The sequence below is a fragment of the Phocoena phocoena genome, chromosome 7, assembly GCF_963924675.1.
Source record: "Phocoena phocoena chromosome 7, mPhoPho1.1, whole genome shotgun sequence".
Taxonomy (NCBI): Eukaryota; Metazoa; Chordata; class Mammalia; order Artiodactyla; family Phocoenidae; genus Phocoena; species Phocoena phocoena.
Genome location: NC_089225.1, coordinates 61,624,782 through 61,651,765, shown reverse-complemented (window position 1 = coordinate 61,651,765; position 26,984 = coordinate 61,624,782). Strand labels below are relative to the sequence as shown.

The following is a 26,984-nucleotide window of genomic DNA, read 5'->3' as shown; positions in this document are numbered from 1 at the left end:
CCATACCTATTGCCTTAGCTGCGATTCATTAAAAAATAGCTGTGTATCCTGATAACTATGTTTCCTTATTGAAATATTGACAGAAAACTCTTCATATATATAAATAGTTATCTAGTTAGCAAGTTCTTTTTAATGATTCCATTTCTTACAGAATTCAGCTGTACAATTCATACACTTACAAATATTGTTTCAATTTACTGAAAAAGGAAAAGAGCACATAGATTCTTGTGATTAGCATCACCTTAAGACCATAGCACTGGTAGGGATCTTACATTGTAATCTCCAGTTGGACTGTAGAGAAGCCAATAGCTTAACTCACAACCATTGTTAGATGGACATAGGTAGTGAGGTGAGCATGACTTTCACCCCACAAAATCAGTTGTGCAAAAAAATGGCATACACATTTATTTTTGTAAGCAAAATTAAATCTCATTCCAAGATGGTAGCACGTTTAACCTCAGTTAATTGGGCACTCCCCTACCCCCAGGGTCATTTGACGGTACCAAGTTCTTACACTGACTGGAACAGTGGGGGATGGGAATGCTTCTTTGGTCTTTGGTTCCCACTGGTCCTTGCTGTGGCCTTCTTGTCTGTGTCTGTGCTAAGCTTGACTGTTGTTCTTTTTTTTTTTTAATTTTTATTTTATATTGGAGTATAGTTGATTAACAATGTTGTGTTAGTTTCAGGTATACAGCAAAGTGATTCAGTTATACATGTGTCTATTCTTTTTCAAATTCTTTCCCATTTAGGTTATTACAGAGTATTGATCAGAGTTCCCTGTGCTATACTGTAGGTCCTTGTTGGTTATCTATTTTAAATATAGCAGTGTGTACATGTGAATCCCAAACTCCCTGTCTATCCCTCCCTCCACCCCCCCACACCCCCACCCCACCACCGGTAACCATAAGTTCATTCTCTAAGTCTGTGAGTCTGTTTCTGTTTTGTAAATAAGTTCATTTGTATCATTTTTTTTAGATTGTGCATATAAGCAATATCATATGATATTTGTCTTTCTCTGTCTGACTTACTTCACTTAGTATGATAATCTCCAGGTCCGTCCATGTTGCTGTAAATGGTATTATTTCATTCTTTTTAGTGGCTGAGTAATATTCCATTGTATATATGTACCACATCTTCTTTATCCATTCATCTGTTGATGGACATTTAGGTTACTTCCATGTGTTGGCTATTGTAAATAGTGCTGCAGTGAAAATTGGGGCGCACGTATCCTTTCAAACCATGTTTTTCTCCAGACATATGTCCAGGAGTAGAATTGCTAGATCATACGGTAGCTTTATTCTTAGTTTTTTAAGGAACCTCCATACTGTTCTCCATAGTGGCTGTACCAGTTTACATTCCCACCAAGACTGTAGCACGGTTCCCTTTTCTCCACACCCTCTCCAGCATTTATTATTTGTAGACTTTTTGATGATGGCCATTCTGACGGGTGTGAGGTGATACCTCATTGTAGTTCTGATTTGCATTTCTCTAATAATTAGTAACGTTGAGCATCTTTTCATGTGCCTCTTGGGCATCTGTATGTAGATCAATGGAACTGGATGTTGTTCTTTGACTATTGCTGTCCACATTTCCTTCTTTGCAGGGCTGGATTAGGACCTGTAGATTGTCCCAGCACTGAGAAAATTATAATTCCTAATAAAAGTCATACTACACTTTCAAAGCCCAGTATGTGGATGTTGAGTTCGATTGGATTTCGGAAATTATATGCACAATTTGTATACTGAGATGAAAACAGCTTCTTTCTATAGTTTTTTAATGCAAAGTTCTTGAAAGGTTCATTGTAGGTGAACTTATTTGGAGGGAGGGCCCTGGCTTTGTGGGTGCCCTAAACATATGCTTAATCTGTTAGATAGCACAGTGCTGCCAATTCAGGCTTACTGAAAAGTAGTTCAGAGACAACTGTGCATAAGAATATCCCTAAATGAGTCATTTTTTTCTTCCTGTCTGAAAATTCTTCCTAACCACTTTATTAGGACATATTTTTTGACTTGTGTTTTCAAACAGTGTCAGTGTGAGTGTAAAACTGATCAAACTTTTTCACCAGTCCTTTCCTGGAAACTGAGTTGGTTAGATGCTCTGGTGAGATTATAGAGGTGGGTGACCAACTTCAAAATCATGAAGATTTACTCTCATGTTTTCTTTTAGTAGTTTCTTTTTAAGTTTTGCCCATGTATCTATTAATCATAGTTCCTTGTGCTCTCCAAATATCCCTAGTTGGATGATAAGTTGTATGGTCACCCAAGTTAGAGGTGTAGTCAATGACATAGAGTAAAGCTCCCTGACCTACAAGGATTTCATAACTCTGGTTGTGATCTCGGTAGCATCCTTCTCTAACACAGTTAACCAGCGCCGATTACCCACATACAAAAGCAAGCATCATATGGCCCTAAGGAAACAGAGCGAAAGCAGTTTTTAAAAAAAAGGTAGAATGAGTCAAATGGTAAGAAGATAAACCAAAGCTCACAATTTTCTTCTTTCAGAAGTCGACAACTGCTGTACTTTAAAAACCCGGAAGTCCAATTTCTTTTCCATTCCTAACATGGTTTATTCAATTCCTGCTGTGGGAACAGTGTGGCTATATGCCATCATGCTCAGTAGGGTGTGTCTTAACTTTAAAATATCAATTCGTGGACAATTTTGTATTTTCTCTTAAAGAATTTAAATACATATTTTACAAGTGAATTTCATAACTTACTGGAATTGGTGACTAGTATTTGCACAGCCACTTCAGTGATATAAATCCAGGGTTTAAAAAAAAAAAGGTGTTACTGCAGCTAAGCTGAGGGCTATTCCACTTTCTCTATGGCCCAGCAATGGCCTTGTCATCTCTTTACCCATTCTAATGATACCACTTTAATTATCCTGATAGTAATGAACTTTAGACTTGATAAGAGATCTGCATGGCTATGAGTTGGTTATCAGGTCAGCTTAGCTGTGAGTTCACAGCGGTTCATAGTAAACTCTTGTGTAGAATTTAATTATAATAATGCTGAATTTTGACCTTAAGAAATATTTTCTTGTTCATCTCTCTGAGCAATTGGATATTCCTTTGAGTTTCAACCCTTGAATGTAGTACTAAAACAGATAAATTTCTATATTTGAATGTGAACAAGTCTGTTAATCATTGTTTTGATATTTTTAGCCTTCAAATATCTTTGGGCCACTGATACTCCTTTTTTGATATTGCTCTTATAAGAAAAAATGTAATACATTTTAACTTTCAACTCCACAAACTTGAGTTATTTGAGGATTCAGCATATAGAAGGATTCTTTCTCTGCCTTTTGGTATCTTATTACCCAAAGACTAATATTACAGTCAGACAAACACCCGGTTTTTCTACATTTGTTTTGGCTTTGTCCCTTGAAGCTGAAGAAGATATAACAACCAAATGCCTGTTTACCAAGACAAGCAGTTGCTTTGTTGGTTCTGTCAATCTTTTTGTACCTTGTGATTATTTCAGAAAAAGTCTTTGGAGTGGTGTTATATGTTTATCAGTCCCAAGAATAGCTTTGTGGAGCACAACACAAATGTAAAAAAAAAAAAAAAAAATGCCAGTGGAACTCTGGATTGTTTTTATTAGTTATAGCTCTGAGGACTCTGAAGTTGTAAAGTGCTTTTAAATTATTCATTAAGCATCTCTGTATCAGAAATAATTCATTATTGCATTACTCTCTCCATTTTCAAAATGAGTCCATTTATTTGGTCATTTCAGACAGCCAGTAAAGGATGGAAGTTCATAATTCATTTGCTCCTATTGCTTGTGTATTTAGGGAACAGTGTTATAGTTATCAAGACATGGAGGGGGTGTTTCTCCCCCCAACCCTACTGCAGTCATTCAGCGTCCTAGCTGATGCTGAAGAGTGACTTGACTTGCAAAAGGAGTGTGGGGGTGGGCGGGATGAGAATCACTGCAGAGGTGAGCCTCTCTTCTTTATGGCAGTTTGTGTCATCCTGTGGGTGTACCTTGGCAGAAACAAGGTTAGGAACCATTGCTCTTGGGTTAGTCTAATAAATATAGATCAAATTATCCTCTTCAGATCTCCTGGGAAAATACGGAAAACTAGCACCTGACTAGAAGCGTTCTAATCCAGTGCTTCTCGAACTTAAAAAGGCAAATTCTGGTTCAGTACTCTCAGGCAGAGTCCAAGAGTGTATTTACTAACAAGTTCACAGGAAATGGGATGCTGCTGGTGCAGGGACAACACTGAGTGGCCAGGACCTCAGGGGACTGGAGTTGGAAGGTGAAAGAACAGGGCCTGTCATGGGAGAAGGCAAGCAGTTGCTCCTGTGGACAGAAGGCGCAGGAAGGAAGCTGCAGCGAGCACCCAGGGACAGGCACTGAAGATGCAACATTGATACAGCAGCATCCCTGGGACAGGTGCTAAAGATGCAACACTGATACAGCAGCATCTGTGGGACAGGCACTGAAGATGCAGCACTGATACAGCAGCAACCCTGGGACAGGCGCTGAAGATGCAACACTGATACAACAGCATCTGTGGGACAGGCGCTGAAGATGCAACATTGATACAGTAGCATCCCTGCAAAACTCTTCAGAGATGAAAGCAGACTTATTTTAATTGAGAGACGGTCTCTCAGAAGGTTGCTAATGCTTGCCCAGGTGGACAAGAAAGATTATTTACACAGTGGCATGAAAGACAACTTCAGCAAAACTTTTTGGATGGGATGTAGGAGAGAAATTGGTTCATCAAAAATGCAGTAATGCATGTGAAAATACTTTGTGAAATGTACAATGGTACTCAAATGTAGGGCATTTGGCATTGATACTTAGTTAAGTCAATCAACATGGAGCTGGGGGTCTGATAAAGATTATTACCAAGGGGTAGTGAGGAAAGAAGAGATTGTCTCAGTCATGTCAGAGAATGGACAGCAAGTTTTAAAGTTGATGAACGGAGGAAAGGGAGTAGATGTATGTGATGACAAGATCGTTTGCTTAGGGAAGAATTGACATCTGGGAGTTGAAAGGGACCTTAAATGTCCCTTGGTCCAGCTTCCTCATTTAATATAGGAGCAAACCTAGGTCCAAAAACAGAGGTGCACAAAAGTCACTCAGCCAGCAGAGCAGTGACCCCTTTGGGGCTGCAAGACTTAGCCTATAAAAAGACAGGATGCCCAGTTAAATTTGGATTTCAGATCAACAAAAATAATTTTTAGTATAAATATGTCCAAGGACATACTTATAATAAAAAAGTTTGTTGTTGATCTGATATTCAAATTTAATTGGACATCCTATATGTTATCTGGAAACACTAGATTTGTTGAAAATTCAGTACTTTTTGGTAAACAGAGATATAGGAAAGATGAGGAAAATATACTAGCCTTGTATTTAGAGCATAAGCTCCATCAGGGTGTGAGTTTCTGTGTGTTTTACTTCCTGGAGATTCCCGAGAATCTAGGTCAGTTGAGTGAGTGAATAAAGGTATGGGAATAGTCAAGATATTGTGGCTTGTAGGATGTTTAACATACAAAAGAACAGAACTCAGATTAAGATATTCTCTGTGGCTGATATTTTACTTTTTCAGCAGGGTAGATCTTGGGCAAACTTCTCAAGAATGTTCACTATGGCAAATATGGCACAAAAGAAAAATAAGATTGTGAAAATGAATTTTTGAGTCATATTAGGGTTTGAAAGTTATTTATCACTAGTTTATTAGCATTTTCAAGAGTAATTCCGAGGACTTTGATTAATAACTTAAAGTGCAGCACGTAGCACAAACTGATCTGATTTGGAAAATGTTTCTGAACAAATAAATACTTCAGAGCTCATTTTTCACCAAAGGGAAATGTGACAGAGGTACTGATTGCTGGATCCTGGCCACAGTGTCTCTGCCATCAAGGTGGATGCAGGTGGAGCTGAGCAGAGTATCTTCATCTAGATCTAAATCAGGGCTGAGAGAACTGATTGGGTTCACCCAGATATAAGCATCTTTGAAAAAACCCACAATCTTGTTAGATTTCTTAAATTGAGACTTGTGGTAGAAAAGGAATTGATGAAAGTATAAGAAAACAAGTACAACAGTCATTGGTTAAGAATTTCCTGTGAGTGGGCATGCATCCAGCAGGATTCATTCCATCTCATAAGAATCCTGTGAAGAAGGTTTTATTACCTCCATTTTTCAGATGAGAACATTGAGGCAGAGAAAAATGAAGTATTTAACTTAACACAGAAAATGGTGAAAAGGGGTTTGAACCTAAGTCTCTCTCTATGGTGCAATAATGTATATCAACTCATTCTAAGAATAACAGAATTCTGCAAAATATAATATTGCCTTATTTTACAAAAAAATCATCATTGAAAATGATTACAAATAGATCCTATTATCGTGACTGTAGCTTTATTAACGTGAAGTTAATTTTGCAGTTATTATCTTACCTGGGTCTGTCAGGTAGTGTCTGGGCAGGGAGCAGGTGGTACTCTTGTCAGGAAATTGAGGAGAGTTTAAGGAAGGGAATATTTTCAAACATACGGACAGGGTTAAGAGAACAAATGGGAGTCCGTGATGGGCCAGGAACTAGCAACAGCTGGGATCAGTTATTGTCCCGGGACCCTGAGGCAGCATTGAAGGCAGCAGTTACCAGAAGTAGCTACAGGAAGGGGACAACCGACAGGTAAGGAGCTGCTGTCTTCCAGGAAGGATACAGCCAATTTGTTGCCACTAGAGAGGAGCAAAACCAAACACAGTCTAAGGTAAAAACAAAGCAAACCCCTGCCCTCCCTCTCTTCTCGCAGTCCAGTCTCTTGCTGGTGGCCAGCGTTAACTAAACTCCACCAGAAGCCCGAGGACAAGAGGGCCACTGATCTAGTCTACAGTCTCCCAGGACACAGAGCAGGGTGGAGAACGGAGCATGTTGGCTCTGGAAGGGCAGATGGAAAATATCCATTGCACAGCACTTTACTGCCATGGTTGCATAGCTCAATAAGCTTACTTCCCCTTCTCCTGCACTCTGGTTTTCCATATCCCTTCCTTTTCTCTCCCAGTTCTCTCTCCTGCAGTTGCCCCCTCCGTGCACTGCTCTGCACTGGGACCACTAGTGCTACTTCCTGCACTTAGGTCATGTTATCCTGGCGCTATAGGCCCAGTGTCTGTGGAGCACCTATTTCTTCCCAGCACCGTCTCCAGGTGCACTGAGGGACACGTATTCTGAGGCACATCTCACTAGCAGCCCCCTCCCTGGTCACCTGATCCCTTGGTTTTCTGATTTTACTTGTGAGGCCTTTCTTCCTTGTCAACCATTGGCAAACGAGTTATCTGCCTCTGGTTGCTCCAGGATGTTAAAGAGTTCTAAAGGTATTTCCCTCAAATGGCCACCCTCCTAGGAAATCAAGTAGCCCCTGTCTCCACGCAGCGTCTGATTTCCTCTCGCATTTCTACCCTTAGGAGCAGTGGAAATTTCTCAGTCCCTAGTATTTATTACCCAATAGAAGCCACAACTCACCAGGCACAGCCTCAGAGCACTGGCACTCAAAGGACATAGTCCAACAATGGAAGAGTTTTCTTTTTCTTTCTTTTTAATTAAGGCTTTTACTTCCTTTCCTTGAATATTCAGAAGAGGATACATAAAACAAAACGGTATTTCAGGAAATTCTTTTCCCCCTTCATCTCCTTCCCCACCATCCCTCAGCTCCTCGAGTATCTTTTTTCTAAATCTTCCCCAAGCCCCTCCACCAACTCTAACCCATGTATTTTCCCTCTTTCTTTCATTTCTAGACCACAAAAGTCCCAGAGAACTTGCCTGGCAACAGAACCCTGCTCTGAGGCAGAGAAGGGAAAGGAACTGAGCTGGTAGAGGCAGAGCCCTTGTTAGAAGACAGAGGATGAGAGAGGCATCAGGCATTCGTGCCTGAAAAATTTCTCCTCCACAGTGCTAGGATCATGATGGAGTGAGAATAGCAGCCCTGAAGATGTGTCAAAAGGCTTTTAAACTTTTAACAACTTGATACTAACGGCATATGGATTACAGTCTCACAACCAAAGTCACTTTCCACGTGTAATTTTTGCAATGGCTGCCATCCATGGAGTGCTTGCTCTGTACCAGGCGTTTTACCAAGGATTTTAACATATTTTATCTCTAATGTTCACACCAAATCTGTAAGGGAGTTGATACCAGCCCCGTTTTACAAACGAAGAAGCTGAAATGCAGAGCCATGATTTGAGCTAACAATGACTCTAAAGTATGTGATTTTTCATTAATAATAGCACGAATATAGTAGCTTCCAGCAGTTGGACAAATGCTTTCGTCAGTCCTTGTGCTATCGTGCATGCAGCATTTTTAATTTCACATACACCCAATGATGTACTAGTGTTAACACCACTCTATGGATGAGGACACTGAGGGTCAGAGAGACATAGGCACCTTATTGGCCGCACAGCTAGTTCCCATCTGTCGTAACTTGAACCCAGGTTCATCGAACTTCAGGTGTGTTCTCTACATCACTGGTCTATATTCTCATGATGCCTGCTTGATAATATTATATACCAGGAACATATACTATATTAATATAGTAGCTTCTTATTTAGCAAATTTCTGGATAATTAGGTAGAGAGAGGGGGTGGTATTTCTAAGAGGCAAGAAAGAATCCACTTGGCAGGACTTCCTGAGATAAGGCTTGAGAAGCAGTACAGGGCAGTCAGCGAAGACTGGGATGGAGCAGTGCAGTCCATGCCAGTCATTTTGAAATAGAGAAATTCGGGGTTCATGAGGTGAATCAAGAGAACACAAATAGCGGCTGATCCTATGAAACAGGAACCGAGGGACAAATTACAGTATTCACATGTCTTAAGTCAATGTTTACTAGTTAGCCCATTCCTTTAAAGGTAATCCAGTAATAGTCATCTTTCCCTGGGGGAGTCCCAATGGTTTGGATTCTTTCCTTTGTGATTGGTTCCCATTTAGTACAGGACTCAACTCAAGCACTCATGGATATTCTTGATAGCTCTTAATTATGCCAAATTATATTGGAGTGGGAAGTGAGGGAAGTGTCCTGTATCTAGTTAAAAATATGACTGTGCTAGTTTTGTGTTTATTCATCTGAAATGAATAAAATATGGAGATGTTTTGATAAAACTATACAAATTTTGGCTTGACTAGTCAATTGTCTCATGAGAATTGGCAACAACAACAAAAATAGTTGTGAAGTAATTTTCAGAAGCCCACAGATGAACTGTTCCATAGACTTCAGGTAATTTTTTAAGTTGTATATTTTCAAACAAAATTTCAGTTTTGTTAGAAGAAAACCATTCAGTTTTTGGCAGATTAAGATCATTTTTAATGTTAAAATATAAATATTTTATTTGTCTGGTGACTTCTGACATGATTTCATGGAGTGGTTTTTTTCCTTTCCCGATTTTAGGGGAGGGTAAGTTGAGGGTACTATGCTTTGGGGATCAAGGAAAGTTGTCCTAAATCATACACTCAAAACATTGTCCTCTCTACCAGCCTATTGTTCACATACTTTACCTTCTTCTTCTCCTACAGCCGAACTTTACAGGTGAAGAAGTTGAGACTCAGAGACACAAGTCTGTAAAAGGGTACTTAATAGGACCCAAATCTTGAGCCTTCCTTTCCCCAAGTCAGTTTCTAATGTAAATCCTGCTCTTTCCAGGGTAATGTTTCTTCAGTGTTATTTTTCTTGAATTTTTATCACATCTGAGTTGCTATGCCAATACTCAATACAGAGGCCATGCAGTACCCCAGAAGCTCACAGAATGGGGCAATGTTTTTTTTGAAAATTGACCCTAAGACCACACCTTACTGGTGCTGTGGCTTCTGGTGAAAAATTCAGATCCCTGGGTCCCAGTGGGGGCCTATGGAATCTGAATCTCTGAGCCAGAGCCATTGAAGAGAATACCAACGTGAACAGAACTGATGGTAACACAATGAGATGAGGGAACAGTAGTGCCGCATGGGAGGAGAAGGGAATGTCAGGAAGAGGCACTCTCTGCCCCCTTTCTGATTATTAGAAGGCAGCTAGGCACTGCGTCCTGTTGGCCTTTGATGACAAATAAAGTAGCGCATACATACGATGATGCTATGTGCAGTTCGTCCTGGTTATCTACGTTTGGTTTGTAATCTACCAGATCTGTTTCTTGATACATATAGATTGCTATTCAAAAACGTGTGATGTTTAACATCCAGAGGATGGATGAAGTTTAAGCTGTATAGGCTAATCCTAGCACTTTAAATTGACTCATTTGTAGGTAGTAAAAGATTATGCTGTCCATACAGTCAGGATGATTGCAGTTTCTTCTCTCCAATTATATAGTCCATGAATGGGTATTGATTTCCATTTCTCCTTTTGCAAGATTATAATAAGGAGGGCAATGATGCTGATACCAAGAAATTCAATGCAATGAACTTTTTATTATTAGAGATAAAAATTAATCCTCAATTCCTTTGGCCTTTTAATTGTTAACTGTGGAGTCAGTCAAATGTGGAGGCTGAAGAAGCACCAAGGGATAATGTAATCGCAACTCTTCAAACAATTGTATCTGTCTGGAGAATGAAGACTGATGATCTGGAAAATAGATCTCATTGTTTCAGTAGTAGAATTATGGGCCTTGCCAGTGGCTATTAAGAGAGATTCTCTGGGAAACTCTTTTCCAAAAGGAAAAAAAGAGATACTTGTTAGATGCAGAAAATTTAGTTCAGCCACTTTTCATTAAGCAAGGCCCAAAACTCTTGTAATTCCCAAGTTCATAGTTGACAAGAGGCCCCAGAGCAGTAATTATCCACTTTTCCAGTTTCCTGTTAGAAAGCTCTTCAATTAGACATAGACAAGGAGGAAATTATGGTAAAAGGAAGGGTATTTTGTCCTTTCTAAAGAGCACTAGGAAAAAAGAAACTATATAACAATGTTAAGAGATAATTATATTAAATAAGTTAAGCACTTTGAATTGCCTTAAAAGATGTTAAATTACTTTCAGTATTACCATTTCACTGACAGTGCTTAAATTTTTAATTCAGAAAATAAACTTGCATTCAGTATTCCTTTATGTTTTCTAAATTCTCAGGGAGGATAGGTTGCCTTGGGCATCCTTGGACATCCCTTGGAAAAATAGGTTATTCTGTGTTTTTTGTTCAAAGTGCCAATGAATGTTTGAAATGTGATTCAGTCTATTTGTCATGCTGTTAGGAAGATTGATTAGTTGTCTCACTTGTCGATTCTTATGTTATTCGACAAGCATTGTTTGCGTGGCCGTAATTTTTTTCTACCTTGCTCATTCATATATGAGGTAGATGTAGCTGTAAATGATTGACTTAGTATAAGGCTATAGGAAGTCATGGATTAATATAAGTAAGAGGAAATGCCTCCCTCTTTGTTCAGCCACATAATGGTAGCACATGAATATTTTATTTTACCATTTTAAAGTGGAAGAAGCTTAGAAGGTGAGTCAAAGTGACCTCATACTCTCATTTGTTTATGACATAGTGTTTCTTGTGATTTTCTGCTAAGCAGAGTGAAGATGTAACTGTTTACCTCAACAGAGTAAATGGAAGCAGCTCTACAACCATGTTCCACAAACACACTGAACTCTGAGTATGTATCTGTCCAGGGCTTATTTCTAGTCTAAGCACAAAGGTGATACTACAGAGCATACAATTAGAATGGTTAGAAATGGTCACTGGCATTTTGCATAATTTTGATCTGCTAATGGAGACCCCTGCTAGCAGACGGTGAAAGTGAATGGCTTGAAAACCAGATTATATGTGCTTATTATTATTATTATTAGAAGGTTGTAAGGTCCCTCATGAAATGTGAAAAACTTTTCTTTCTAAATTCTATAACCTTTCTTATTTTAAAATTAAAAATGGGAAATGTCATATGAGAATGGCACTAAAAGATAAAGAAGTTGGGGAATCAGGGAAAATTGGAAACAGATAAAACACTTAGGCTCTAAACATGGTTTGTTCAGGGTGTTCAAGATAAAGTGGCCACATTAAAAAAAAGAAATGAACATTAATATTCTTTAGTGGTAAAGTAATAAATGTGTGTATGTGGTTTTTTTTGTAACCCATGACAAAAACATAGAAATGAAAAGATAAGAAAAAGTAAGCTGGAACAACTGTCTCACCACACTTCTACCCTTCACAGGCAGCCACCATTAGCCACTGAAGCTTCCCATCTTAATTCTATGTGTGGTTGTGTGGGACATTTTTTTAAAACAAAAATGGGATGCTTTTGTACTTACTGTTTGGAAGGTACTTTTGGTCCCACTTAGTTATTTGTCATTATTTGTTTTACATTTTAAGTCGTTAAAAGACATTCAGAAAGAGAGAATGAGAGAGAAGGCAGCTGAGATTCTGCATTCAGGGCTGCTTCTCCACCAGCCAGTTGCTCTCTACCCCTGTAGGGACGACTTTCCTTCCTGATCAGGGGCCCGTAGACTCGAGTACATGAGCTCTGATCTCAGCTTTGAACTTCAGAGACCCAAAGTATTGATTCAACCTCATGGGGCAATGGAGTTAATAATATGGAAAAAAAAATAGGTAATAGGATTGGGGACCTCTACCAAATGTTGTTATATTTTCTTCTTGGGTTGATGAGGAATAAAAACTCAGTGAAATCATCACAAACCTTAAGGGCTAAGAAGGAGATTATAGGCCTGTTCCATAATCCATCTAAATTCCAGTAGATAGGTTTGTTCAGACCCAGAGTTAAACCACAATGAGAAAGCAAAAAGCCTTCAGAATGTGCTAAATGAACAAGGAAACTATTGCTAGGATTTGGAATCAGAACATAAGGGATCGGAAGCAAGGGATAAAAGAGATCAGTTTCAAAAAAATAAAAGGATATATTTTTTTGGAGTTACAACAAGAAAAGTAGGAAATAGAAAGAAACCAGGAGAAGGACACAAAGATCCAACAGGTTAAATCAGGTTAGCACCATACATGGAAATAGAGGGGGGGGAAATCATCAAATAAAGTGGAGCAGACATTCAGAAATTCTGTTCTGGACCTGCTTAAACGGAGTGAAGTTACAAGAGAGGAGAGAGGTTAGGAAAGTGGAACTTATAATAACTAAAATCAGGTCCTGCTAATATAGAAAAATTATGTCAGAAATGTTTCTGCTGCCATTGAAGTATTAAAAGTTCCAGGAGCCTTACCATAATGTATTATTCCTTTCTTCGACCTTGTCACATGTGCATCTGTGTCCTGATAGCGTCGCAGGTGAAAGGTGACTGGTTGAGGTTGGGGTTTGAATATTACTGATTTGCCCTGCCAAATGGCACTTCACAACAATTCCTTATTTACAATGTTATTTTTAATGGCTCCAAAGTGTCCCATTTTATTAATATGCCATGGGTAATTTAATATTCTTTTATTATTTGACATTTATGCTACAGTACATTTTTCACCATTATGAATTATGCTGCAGCAAATATCCTTGTAGGTAAATCTTTGTGTGTCATTAGTTGTTTTCTTTGAATAATTGCTGTAAATTGAGTTACAGGGCCTTAGGGAATGCCCATTTTAGGCTGTTGATACCACTTGCCAGACTTTCTTCCATAAAGTTTGTATCAATGTACACTACCAGAAAGAACAGAACAGCAACCGTTTCCCACATTCAAGGGTGAGACTCCTAACACATCGTCAGTTTTATAAACCTCCCGATTGTGTTTTTTTCTAATAGTGTATATGATGTCAATTTAGTCATATGAACTCTTTTTCCTGGAACCCATTGTGATCAGTGGTATGCAATTTTAAAATACCTGCTAGAAGTTAGAGCAGTATCCTGTAGTGATCAAAGAATATTTAAGCTATACAGATCATACTCATTGTTCTATTAGCAAAATATTCTAATCTATTTCTCTAACCACCGTCTAAAATATTTCTCTCTTTGTCTTTCATTCTTCTAGTTGTATAACCACTGGTTAGGAAACTAATAGTTCTTCCTATCCTTTCGACTAGAAAAATCAAGTAGAGAACTTTAGAACATAAAGTCCCTGAACAGATCAGTAGTATTACTCTAGTTTAGATTTTTTTAAATTAGTTAATTAATTAATTTTTGGCTGTGTTGGGTCTTTGTTGCTGCGCACGGACTTTCTCTGGTTGCGCCGAGCAGGGGCTACTCTTCGTTGCGGTGTGCAGTCTTCTCATCGCGGTGGCTTGTCTTTGTTGAGGAGCATGGGCTCTAGGCACATGGGTTTCAGTAGTTGTGGCTCGCAGGCTCTAGAGCGAAGGCTCATTAGTTGTGGCGCACGGGCTTATTTGCTCCATGACATGTGGGATCTTCTGGGACCAGGGCTCAAACCCATGTCCCCAGCATTGGCAGGTGGATTCTTAACCATTCTGCCACCAGGGAAGTCCCTATAGTTTAGTTTTAAAAGAGTATCCAAAACAGAATCCTACCTGCATTTGAAATTTCTGTATTTAAGAAGGTATGACATATATTTCATATACATTAATTGATGTGGGAAAAATATAAATAAGTGGTAAATGTTATCCTTCTGTTATTGACCTCATTAAATGCATTTATTTTTTTAAAAAAAGGGGTTTGGGAGAAAATAGCAATGGCAGTTTTGAAGACTTAAAATGAGTCTAGCGAGAATCAAATAAAAAATACAGTTATTTGAATCATAGATTATTTATTTTAGTTATATATTATTTTAAATGACTACATGTACAGTAGAAAGAACAACAATCTAGTGATCAAGAACTCTCATACTGAACTCTGCCATTTTCTAGACATATGAACTAGCAGAACAAAATTTAACCACTTCTGAGTCCCAGTTTATCCATCAATTAAAAAAGAAACCTTCACTGCTTCTTAGCTCTCACAGGGTTGTGATGATTGTTGAGATGGTGGATGTGAAAATGTGTGCACTGCTATATGCTGGTAACATTTCTTACTGCTTTTAATAATTATAGTGCTGTATCTTCTCTCAGGACCTCAAGACCTTAGGTTTTAATATTTAACACTCTAAAGTTAAAAACAGAATAAGTGAAGGGAAACAAAGAAAGAAAATTGACAGAAGATGAATATTTCAAATAAAAGTATATTGAAGTATAACATAGCTCAGAAGAGTTCACAAAGTATTTACCTTAATGAATTATAACAGTTAATACACTTAAGTAACTACTACCCAGGTCAGGAAATAGAACATTATCAGCACCCAGAAGGCCCCCTTGTGCCCAGTCTTGAACCAATAACCACCACCCTCCTTCCCAAAGATAACTGCTATCTGACTTCTAATAATGTAATTCAGTGATGCCTGTATTTTAATTTTATAAATGGAATCATAAAATATGTATTTCTTTATATCAGGGTCCTTTTGAGTTGTATATGGTTGTAGTTGAGTCATCTTTGTTACTGAATAGTATTCTACATTTCAAATATACAAAATTTATCTATTGAGAAACATTTGATTTGTTTCCAGTTTGAAGCTATTACAAATAATACTACTATAAAGAAACAAAGTCTCTATTAGATAGATATATTATCTCCACACATATGTACACATGCATAGGTACATACATACATATATTCATACACATACACATACCCTAGGAGTAGAACTACTTGATCAAAAGGTCTGCATATGTTCAGCAATACAAGGTTTCCTCAAAAGTTTTTCCAAATCGGAAAATTCGTAGTGTGTGAGAATGCTAATTTTTCCACATCCTCACCAACATTTGGTACTGCTGGACTTTTATACATGTATACTGTGTTAGTCACCATGCTGTATATTAGATTCTGAGAACTTATTCATCTTATTACTGAAGGTTTGTATGCTTTGATACAATATCTTTTGATATCTTTGACCAATATCTCCCCATATTTCCCACTCCCCAGCCCCTGGTAATCACTATTCTATTCTCTGGTTCTATGAGATTGACTTTTTTAGATTCCACATATAAGTGAGATCATGTATTAGTATTTGCATTCTCTGTCTGGCTTTTTTCACTTGGCATAATGTCCTCCAGGTTCTTCCATGTTGTCACAAATGGGAGGATTTCCTTCTTTTTGCTGATGAATGATAGTGTGTGTGTGTGTGTGTATGTGTATGTATATATATATATGTATATATATATACCACATTTTCTTTATCCATCCATCCATTGATGGACACTTAAGTTGTTTCCATATCTTTGCTATTGTGAATAATGCTGAAATAAACATGGGAGTACAAATGTCTCTTTGATATACTGATTTTAGGGACTTCCCTTGTGGTCCAGTGGTTAAGGCTCCACACTTCCACTGCAGGGGGCATGGGTTCGATCCCTTGTCAGGGAACTAAGATCCTGCATCCCGCAGGCCACACGGGGCAGCCAAAAAAAAATACTGATTTTACTGATTTCATTTCCTTTGGTTATATACCCAGAAGTGGGATTGCTAAATCATATGATAAGTTTTATTTTTAATTTTTTGAGAAACCACTATACTGTTTTCCATAATGATTGTACCCGTTTACCTTCCCACCAACAGTGTACAAGTGTTCCCGTTTCTCCACATCCTTACCAATACTTATCTCTTATCTTTTTGATAATAGCCATTCTAACAGGTGTTAGGTAATATCTCTTTGTGGTTTCGATTTGCATCTCCCTGATGATTAATGCTACTGAGCTTCTTTTCATGTACCTGTTGGCTATTTGTGTGTTTTCTTTGGAAAAATATCTATTCAGCTCCTTTGCCCATGTTTAAATTAGGTTATTTATTTCTTTACTATTGAGTTGTATAAGTTCCTTATATATTTTGGATATTAACCTCTTATCAGTTATATTGTTTGCAAATATTTCCTCCCATTCTGTAGGTTACCTTTTCATTTTGTTGATTGTTTCTTTTGCTGTGTAGTAGCTTTTCATTTTGATATAGTCCCACTTATCATTTTTGCTTTTGTTGCCTATGCTTTTGATGTCATCCAGAAAATCATCGTCATGACCAACATCAAGTAGCTTTTCCCCTATGTATTCTTCTTGGAGTTTTATGGTTTCAAGTCTTATGTTTAAATCTTTAATTCTTTTTGAATTGATTTTCGTATATGGTGTAAACATCCAATTTCATTCTTTTGCATGTGTGTATATTTAGTTTTCCCAATAACATTTATTAAAGAGACTATTCTTTCTCCATTGTGTATTCTTGATACCTTTGTCATAGATTATTTGACTATATATGTGTAGGTTTATTTCTGGGCTTTCTATTCTGTTCCATTGGCCTATGTGTCTCTTTTTATGGTAGTACCATACTGTTTTGATTATAGATAAGTTTTTTTCAAGCTAAGGAACTTTCATCTATTTATAATTTACTAAGATTTTTTGTCAAGTACGGATGTTTTATTTTTTCAAATGCTTTTCAGCACTTACTGAGATGGTTGCATGATTTTTCTCCTTCTGTTTAAGTGGTAATAATTGGATTGATTTTGGAATGCTTAACCAACCTTGCATTCCTAAAATAAACACAACTTCATTATCAAAAGTAAATGGAATAGATCTGAAATTATTCCAAAGTAAAAATCTTATTTTTTAAAAAGGAAAAGAAATGAGAAAGAAAGTGGAGCCATTTCTTATCAGCCAGGGTTAATTGTAGTCAAAATTCACTTTAAAATCATAAGTTTTAACAACTTAGGACAAAATGGAGAGAAATCAGGAATCAGGTTTAGATTGACAGGGTGTCCAAAAGCATAAATAAGATATATACATAGTTAAAACTGGCAAGGCTCAGAAGTTCAAAATCAGTTCATAAGCCATAATTAAGAAAGCTAGATGCATAAGGGAGTGTAGGAACTAATTTTGTTTCAAGCAAGTACAAGAAGATACTCCTAATCTGGCAAATTGTGTAAGAAGATTAAGTTCCTTAATCTCTGACAGCACCTATGAGAAAGTCCGTCTTAACTTGAGCCTGGCTCACAGATGTAACTTTCAGTTGGCTTTTTGCTTTTCTTCAGACACAAGAAAGAGTTTCAGATGGTAATCATTATGAGCTTGTAGCAAAATTCTACATCTTCTTCAATTTAATTTCTTATTAGCAGTTGTCATTATTGTTATTAGTGGCGGTGGTAGCAGTAGTAGTAGCAGTAGTATTTTAGCAAAGAAGAGCAGCAGAATGGCTTGAACATATTCTTATCCTCTAGGCTAATGGAGAGTTATTGTGTCAAGTTGAGCCACTTCCCACCGCCAAAGATTTCCACCCCATTTTGCTTTCCAAAGTGCTGTTCAGAAATGATTAACCAGTAGGAACTTGAATTGATTCTATAATGTGCCATTAATGCCCACAGGTGTGAAAATGCAAAAGTTTTTATTAAATATATTTTGAGGAAAAAAGTTATTAATATGTTGCTTTTAATCATTTGATGGATTGTCCTTTGTCTCTCTCTCTTTTATTACAGTATAGTTGATTTACAATATTGTTTTAGTTTAAGGTATACAACAAGGGTATTCAACCATATATATATATTTTTTTTAGATTATTTTCTATTATAGGTTATTATAAAGTTCCCTGTGCTATTCAGTAAATCCTTGTTGCTTATCTATTTTGTGTATTGTAGTTTGTATCTGTTAATCCCATAGTCCTAATTTATGCATCTTCACCTCTCTTTCCCCTTTGGTAACTGTAATTTTGTTTTCTGTGTCTGTGAGTCTGTTTCTATTTTGTATATAGATTCATTTGTGTTATTTTTTAGATTCCACATATAAGTGATATCATATAATATTTGTCTTTCTCTGTCTGACTTACTTCACTGAATATAATATTCTCTAGGTCCACCCATTTGTTGCTGCAAGTGGCATTATTTCATTCTTTTTTATGGCTGAATAATATTCTATTGTGTGTGTGTATGTGTGTGTATGTGTATGTGTGTGTGTGTGTGTGTGTGTGTGTGTGTATCACATCTTCTTAAGCCTATCATCTGTTGGTGGGCACGTGGGTTGTTTCCACGTCTTGACTATTGCAAATAGAGCTGCTGTGAGCATTGAGGTATGTGTACCTTTTCAAATTAGAGTTTTCATCTTTTCCATATGTATGCCCAGGAATGGAATTGCTGTAGTACCTGGTTTTAGGTTTTTAAGGAACCTCCATACTGTTCTCCATAGTGGCTGTACCAGTTTACATTCCCACCAACAGTGTAGGAGAGTTCCTTTTTCTCCACACCCTCTCCAGCATTTACTAGTTGTAGACCTTTTGATGATATCCATTCCGAACTGTGTGAGGCAGTACTTCACTGTGGTTTTGACTTGCATTCTCTAATAATTAGCAATGTTGAGCATCTTTTCATGTGCCTGTTGGCCATCTGTATGTCTCCTTTGGAGAAATGTCTAGTTAGGTCTTCTGCCCATTTTTTGATTGGGTTGTTTGGTTTTTTGATACTGCGCTGTCTGAACTGTTTGTATATTTTGGAAATTAAGCCCTTGTTGGTCACATTGTTTGCAAAATATTCTCCCAGTCTGTAGGATGTCTTTTTGTTTTGTTGCTTTTGCTGTGCAAAAGCTTACAAGTTTGATTAGGTCCCATTTGTTTATTTTTGCTTTTATTTCTTTTGCCTTGAAAGACTGATCTAAGAAAATTTTACTATGATATATGTCAGAGCCTGTTTTGCCTATGTTCTCTTCTAGTTTTATGGTGTCATGTCTCATATTTAAGTCTTTAAACCATTTTGAGTTTATTTTTATATATGGCATGAGAGTGTTCTAATTTCATTGATTTACATGTAGCTTTCCAACTTTCCCAACACCACTTGTTAAAGAGACTGTCGTTATTATATATTCTTGCCTTCTTTGTCATAGATTAATTGACTGTAGGTGGGTGGGTTTATTTCTGGGCTCTCTATTCTATTCCATTGATCCATATGTCTGGTTTTTTCAGCCAATACCACACTATTTTGATTACTATTACTATACCTTTGAAGTCTGGAAGGGTTATGCCTCCAGCTTTGTTCTTTTTTCTCAGGATTGCTTTGGCAATTCTGGGTCTTTTGTGGCTCTATATAAATTATTTTTTCTAGTTCTGTGAAAAATGTCATGGGTATATGATAGGGATTGCATTAAATCTGTAGATTGCTTTGGGTAGTATGGTCATGTTAACAATATTAATTCTTTCAGTCCAAGTGCATGGGATATCTTTCCATTTCTTTGAATCACCTTCAGTTTCCTTTATCAGTGTTTTATAGTTTTCGGTGTATAGGTCTTTCACCTCCTTGGTTAAGTTTACTCCTAGGTATTTTTTTTATGTGATTTTAAATGGTTTTTTTTTTTTTTTACTTTCTCTTTCTGATATTTCATTGTTAGTGTAAGAAATGCAACGGATTTCTATATATTAATCTTGTATCCTGCTAACTTGTTGAATTCATTTATTAGTTCTAATAGTTTTTGTGTGGAGTCTTTAGGGTTTTCTATATATAGTATCATGTCATCTGTAAGTAGTGACAGTTTTGCCTCTTCCTTTCCAATTTGGATACCTTTTATTTATTTTTCTTTTCTGATTGCTTTGGCTAGGACTTCCAATACTATGCTGAATAGAAGTTCAGAGTGGGTATCCTTGTCTTCTTCCTGAATTTAACAGAAAGTCTTTCAGCTTTTCACCATTGAGTATTATATTGGCTGTGGGTTTGTTGTAAGTGGCTTTTATTATGTTGAGGTATGTTCCCTCTATACACACTTTGGTGAGATGAATGGATGTTGAATTTCGTCAAATGACTTTTCTGCATCTCTTGAGATGATTATGTGGTTTTTGTCTTTCCTTTGTTAATGTGTGTATCACAATGATTGATTTGCATATGCTGAACCATACTTGTAGCCCTGGAATGAATCTAACTTGATCATGGTGTATGATCCTTTTTACGTATTGCTGGATTCAGTGTGCTAAAATTTTGTTGAGAATCTTTGCATCTATATTCATCAAAGATATTCGCCTGTAATTTTCTTTTTCGGTAGTGTCTTTGTCTGATTTTGGTATCAGGGTGATGGTGGCTTCATAGAATGAATTTGGGAGTGTTCCCTCCTCTTCAGTTTTTTGGAACAGGTATAAGTTATTTGTATGTTTGATAGAATTCCCCAGTGAAGCTGTCGGTCCTGAACTTTTGTTTGCAGGAAGGTTTTTTTGGCTTTTTTTTTTACAAATTCTATTTTTTCTTTTAGTTATCAGTCGTTCAAATCATCTGTTTCTTCTTGATTCAGTTTTGGCAGCCTGAATGTTTCTAGAAACTTGTCCATTTCTTCTAGGTTGTCCAATTTGTTGGCATGTAACTGTTCATAGTATTCTCTTATGATTTTTTGTATTTCTGTGGTATCAGTTGTTATTTCTTCTCTTTCATTTCTTATTTTGTTTATTTGGGTCCTCCTCTTTATTTCTTGGTGAGTCTTGGCTCAATTTTGTTTATCTTTTCAAAAAAATAGCTCTTGGTTTTATTGATCTTTTCTATTGTTTTTTTATCTCTATTTTAATTATTTCCTCTCTGGTCTTTATTTCCTTCCTTCTTTTTCTAATTCTTTTAGGTGGTAGGTTAGATTGTGTGAGATTTTCTTGTTTCTTGTGGAAGGTCTGTATCACTATGAACTTCCGTCTTAGAACTGCTTTTGCTGCATCCCACAGATTTTGAAAGGTTGTGTTTTCATTTTCATTTGTCTCAATGTATTTTCTGATTTCTTATTTGATTTCATCATTGACTTATTGGCTTTTTAGTGGCATGTTGTTTAGTCTCCATGTGTTTGTTCTTTTCCCATTTTTCTTTCTGTGGTTGAGTTCTAGTTTCATACCAGTGTGGTAAAAAAAATGTCCTCTCTCTTTTTGTTCCTCTCTCTCCCTTTCTCCTTTTCTGTCTCTCCCTCCTTTCCTGTTCTTCCTTTAATTCCATTTCTTCCCCCTTCTTTATATTTAACTAGTAGCAGATAGATATGTGGGCATCTATTGAATCTTTCAAAGTATTGAGAATAGAAAGAGATAGAAAGCACAATTTCTAACCTTAAAGAATTTATCCTGTAGTCATGGGGGCATAGGGTAAATTAAAATTAGTAACTTTTTATACACAATATTATTAAAGCTCAAGATCAGGTGGAACTGTGTATACAAGTCCTAGTTTAATACAGAGAGAAATTTCTGTAAGAATGGGCAGTTGGAAGCATTCCTTAAAAACACATACCCTGAACTACATTAAGACAGAGAATACAGCTGGCCAGAAAAGAAAGGTTTTGAAAGCATTGTATTAGTTTGAATTAAAGTCATGTTTAGTGACAGAAAGAAAAAATAGCAGTGGTTTAAGAAAAATGGAAATGTATTTCTTGTTCACTTAAACATAGCTTGTAGGTCATCCATATCTGGTATAATATTCCATGGTGTCAGGGAACCAGGCTCCTCCTTTCTTTTACTCTAACATCCTCAGCACACAGCTTGCACCTCGATGTCCTGTGTGGCTTCTTGGGCATCAGTCATTATACCTGTATCCCAGGCAGCAGGAAGAGAGAAGCACGGTGGCTTCCTCTCCCATTAATAAAATACCTGGAAATCTCACTTGGCCTGAATTTTGTCACATGGCCACACCTAGCTGCAAGAGAGGCTGGGGAAGGTAGATGTTTTTCCAGGTAGCCATGTACCTAGCTAAGATTTGTTTATAGTCATAGGGATGGAAATGTAGCATGAAGAGGGTAGCACAAGTGTGAGGAGAGAGAGTGACTCAAGCAGATACTTTTTGTATCTCATGTGTCTAACACAGGAAAAGAACCTGGCCATGAGAGGAGGGCATTATATGTATTTCTGTTAAAAGAAAAATCTAACATTATTTAGTTTGACTTTAACTGTGAAGCAGCTGATTTCTTTTTTATTCTTGAGTCATGGCCCCTTGACAGAAAAAAAAAATCATCATCCTTGCTGTAGGACATTAATTCTGAACCCTTTCCATGTTTGTTATTCTAGTAGTATGCATCTGCTTGGATGATTGTAGAATGCAACAATTGAGAGTACTTTACTAGAAGGAATATATCTTGAACTAAAATTTCAGAAAATGACGGAATTTTTAATAATCTCTAACTCATTTTAGAAGATCCTCTGATATGGAGTGAAAAAGAAAAAGAAATACCTTGAGTTAGTCCATCTGGTTTTTGTTGTTTGAGTAGAAGAGAGATTAAACAGATAAATTAAGGTACCAAGGCACTATCTTAATCTTTCCCCATTTTCAGTAGTAAGCTTGTCTCAGCCTTTCTCCAGTTCAACTTTTATCCAAGTCACATGATAGGCAATTAGTAGATCTTCTGTTCAAATAAAAATGTTTGTTTGCTTTTCTAATTTACCGTTGTGACACTAGAACTCTGAGAGAAAGCATTTTAACTTTCATAGTAACCCGTAAAAAAGCTTCATAAAGCTTCTCACAAAACTTTGTAAATAAAGATATATTCCTCATGAATGCCTACATAGTGATATTTGTGTTGCCAATAATTTTATCTAGAATCATTCCTTTAACTCCATTTCCTATTTTGGGGGAGAAGTTTGCAAAGGACGTGTTTTTAATAGGCTGTAATCACACAGACAACAGGGATCTCGGCAAGTAGCTATTAACAGTATACACAGAAACTTGGAGTGTGATGGTTTTAGACTTCCTGAGCTTCTTGATGCTATTTTAATGCACGAAGAGTATAACCTAAATTTAGATCCTGCTGACTGTTACCAGAGTGAAGGGCATGCCTCTTTTGTAGACAATGCTAGATTTAGGCACTGTGTATTTCTGCCACGCTGGGAATGCAGTTTACAGCTCTCATCCCTTCTAAACATTTTAGTAACTATACATGTGTATTTAATGACTGCTTTGATTTGCACCTGTTTATTTAAATTTTGTTGTCCCTAAAGCAGTTACTGGCACTTATTTTGTTTTTCTTGTGGTCATTGCATTTTATTTCGATAAATCTGGCATTGAACTTAAAGTTAATATCTGACATGAAGTCCATGTTGCCTCCTAAGTATTTCTTTAGTCCGTGGTGTCTCAGCCTGGACACTATTGGCATTTTGGGTCAGACAGTTCTCTGTTATGGGGGCCTATCCTATACATCCTAGGATGTTTAGCAGCATCCGTGACCTCTACACATTACATGCTGGTAGTACCTCCCTCCACCCCAGTTGTGACATTACAAAACAGCCCCTGTGGAACAAAATCATCCCCAGTTGAGGACCACTGCTGTTCATCTCCTTCACTGCTGGAAGAATGTCTCTTCAGATCCTCTGCCCATTTTCTAATTGGGTTGTTTATTTTTTTGTTGTTGAGTTGTATGAGTTTTCTATATTTTGGATATTAACGCCTTATTGGATATATGATTTGCAAATATGTTCTCCCATTCAGTAGGTTGCCTTTTCCTTCTGATGGTGTTTTCCTTTGCTGTGTTAGTTTGATGCAGTCCCGTTTAATTTTGCTTTTGTTTCCCTTGCCTTTGGAGTCAGATCCACAAAAACATTGCTAAGACCAATGTCAATTATAATTCTATATTTAAAGAGATAAAGAGATGCTTCCTTAAAAAAAAGGAAAGAATTTCCCATTCCTCCCTCCCTTCCTTCTTTCCTTTTTCCTTTTCTCTTCCTCCCTCCCTCTGTTCCTCTCTTCCTTTATTTCTTCCTTCATCCTTCCATCTGTCTATATAAGATAATTGATCATTTAAATAAAATTGCACATCTACTCTTAGAAGAAAAAGAGACTTTATAGTCACATAGCTTCCTTCATTATATAAGCAATATGCAATTGACAGGAGACACCAAAGCTATTCTTTTCTTAAACCTTGGATTTTCTTAATGATTATAACAACTAATTAAATGAAATTAAATGCAACCAACATTTATTAATCACCTAGTATGTACCTGAAACTGCTATGCAAACGCAAATATGTTGAAACACAATGCCTTTAAGACTCTGCCATAAGGAAACAGAGGGAATAGATATCATAGACATATGGGTGGTCTTCAAAACTAATAATTTTAACTTTAATACAAACTTTACACTTAGGTGTCTCAGATCTTCCGGAAATAGGCCTTTTATGCACTGAACAGGTTTTTTATATATGGGTAGTCAAGGAGGATTTGTACTGTCGTCTGAGGAAGCTACTTATGTGCAAGTTCTGGTGAAGAGTGGTTGGCCCTTGAGGAAGGAGGATGCCAGAAAACAGAAACCCTCTCCCTACTTCATGACATGCATGCCTGTATTTGGCCTTCAAATATTTGACTTAGAACATGTTTTCAGGAATTTATTAATAAATGCATATTAAAAATAAATTAAGTATGTGCTTATAAAGGGCTATTGAATTATCCATGATGCAGGCTAATCAGAGAAATTTAGGAGAAATAATACTTTAGAGCTGACCTTAAAAAGACATGGCGATAGTTTATCATATCGGGTAGAAGGAAGAGCATGAGAAAAGGCAAGGATGCTTAACAGCTTTTGGTGTGTTCAGGGAACTTTAAGTAGCTAACTTTAAGTAACTATCTCAAATACACATAGTTTACTTACTGGAAGGCACTTTCATAAGACAGTGGTAGCTAACCTTCACTGAGCATTTGCCATGTGCCAGACACTGTTGTAAGTGCTTTATGTAATAACTTAATTCTGTCAACAATCCTTTGAGGCGGGAACTATTATTATCCCCTTTTACAGAAGGTCAGACATTTTAAGTAACTTTCCTAGGGTCATAGAGTTACAGATGGGTGAGCCAGGACTCAAATCCAGGCATTCCGACCCCAGAGCCCACACTCTTAATCCCTATGTTCTGTTGCTCAAAATGAAGGTTGGATTTACTCTGGAGGAGTAATCAAAAGTTCTCATTCCTGAGAAAGCTGAATAAATTAAGAAAGTTTGTTTTCTCCCCTCGTTCTTGTTCAATTTGTCAAATTAAATATTGCCCATCTCCAAGAAAAATGTGTGATTGAATGGACGTCTTTTCACTGGTGTGTTTGACCACCTTGCAATAGGTGATTATTAAGTTTTCAGGAATTTGGCAAGCCAGTTATTAAATATTGCATTGTTAAAAATTGATTATAGGGACTTACCTGGTGGCGTAGTGGTTAAGAATCCACCTGCCAATGCAGGGGACATGGGTTCTAGCCCTGGTCCTGGGTCTGGGAAGATCCCACATGCCATGGAGCAACTACGCCCGTGCACCACAACTACTGAGCCTGAGGTCTAGAGCCCACGAGCCACAACTACTGAGCCCGCATGCCACAACTACTGAAACCCACATGCCTAGAGCCCACATTCTGCAACAAAGAGAAGCCAGTGCCATGAGAAGCCCGTGCACTGCAGCAAAGAGTAGCTCCCGCTTGCTGCAACTAGAGAAAGCCCACGTGCAGCAACAAAGACCCAACACAGCCAAAAGTAAATAAATAAATAAATTTATTTTTAAAAAATTATAGAAATGTACATTAAGGGAACTGTATTTAAAACAAAGGTAATAAATATTCAAAATTCACTACTTTCTAAGTTTTTAATTACATTTTACTATTATCTGTGCTCTTGAGGGTTTTTACGTCTATGTGCGTATATGAAGGCAAAGCTGTATAACGGTGTGCTACTATTTCTTCCCAGCTCCACATTCAGTAATGCCCATCACATTGATAGCTTAAAATTGGCAATGGTGGTGGTGTTCACACCATGATTTGGTAAACACTACAAATCAAGGCTTTTTCCCCAGAGAGCTGGTTGTTTAACATTTACCACACAAGCCCCTTTCTCCTTTCTTTAAAAACATTTTGCCTTAAGTTGATTCTGAGGAGGGTTCTGTATTACACAGAGAGTTTAAATTGTATAGCAAAGACCTCTGGTGTTGAAATTATATTATTGTTGCAATACTTAATAAAGGGAGTTTGAAAATGTTCATCAGTTTCTCACTGGCACACTTTATTATTTCAGAAATTTGAGAGTACATCTTAGTTTTAATAATCACAGAAAGAAACACCATCCTTGTGTTTAATGATCTCCAGTGAACTAAGGATTTTTGGCTTAAGAAATTGAAATTTGTCACTCCAGAGTAAAAATTTATTTTCTCC

The 26,984-nt window shown here is 37.1% G+C and overlaps 1 protein-coding gene across 4 annotated transcripts in view; it reads left to right on the top strand.

The window, feature by feature from the left end:
- Positions 1-26,984, top strand: part of ZNF385B (zinc finger protein 385B) — a 312,776-nt gene that overhangs the window by 60,882 nt on the left and 224,910 nt on the right. The window contains exon 2 of one of the 4 annotated variants that reach the window (XM_065880694.1): positions 11,584-11,599. The exons of the other annotated variants lie outside the window; for them this stretch is intronic. Coding sequence (XP_065736766.1) covers positions 11,584-11,599 — 16 coding nt within the window. The remainder of the gene's footprint in view (positions 1-11,583; positions 11,600-26,984) is intronic. 4 annotated transcript variants of the gene reach the window in all.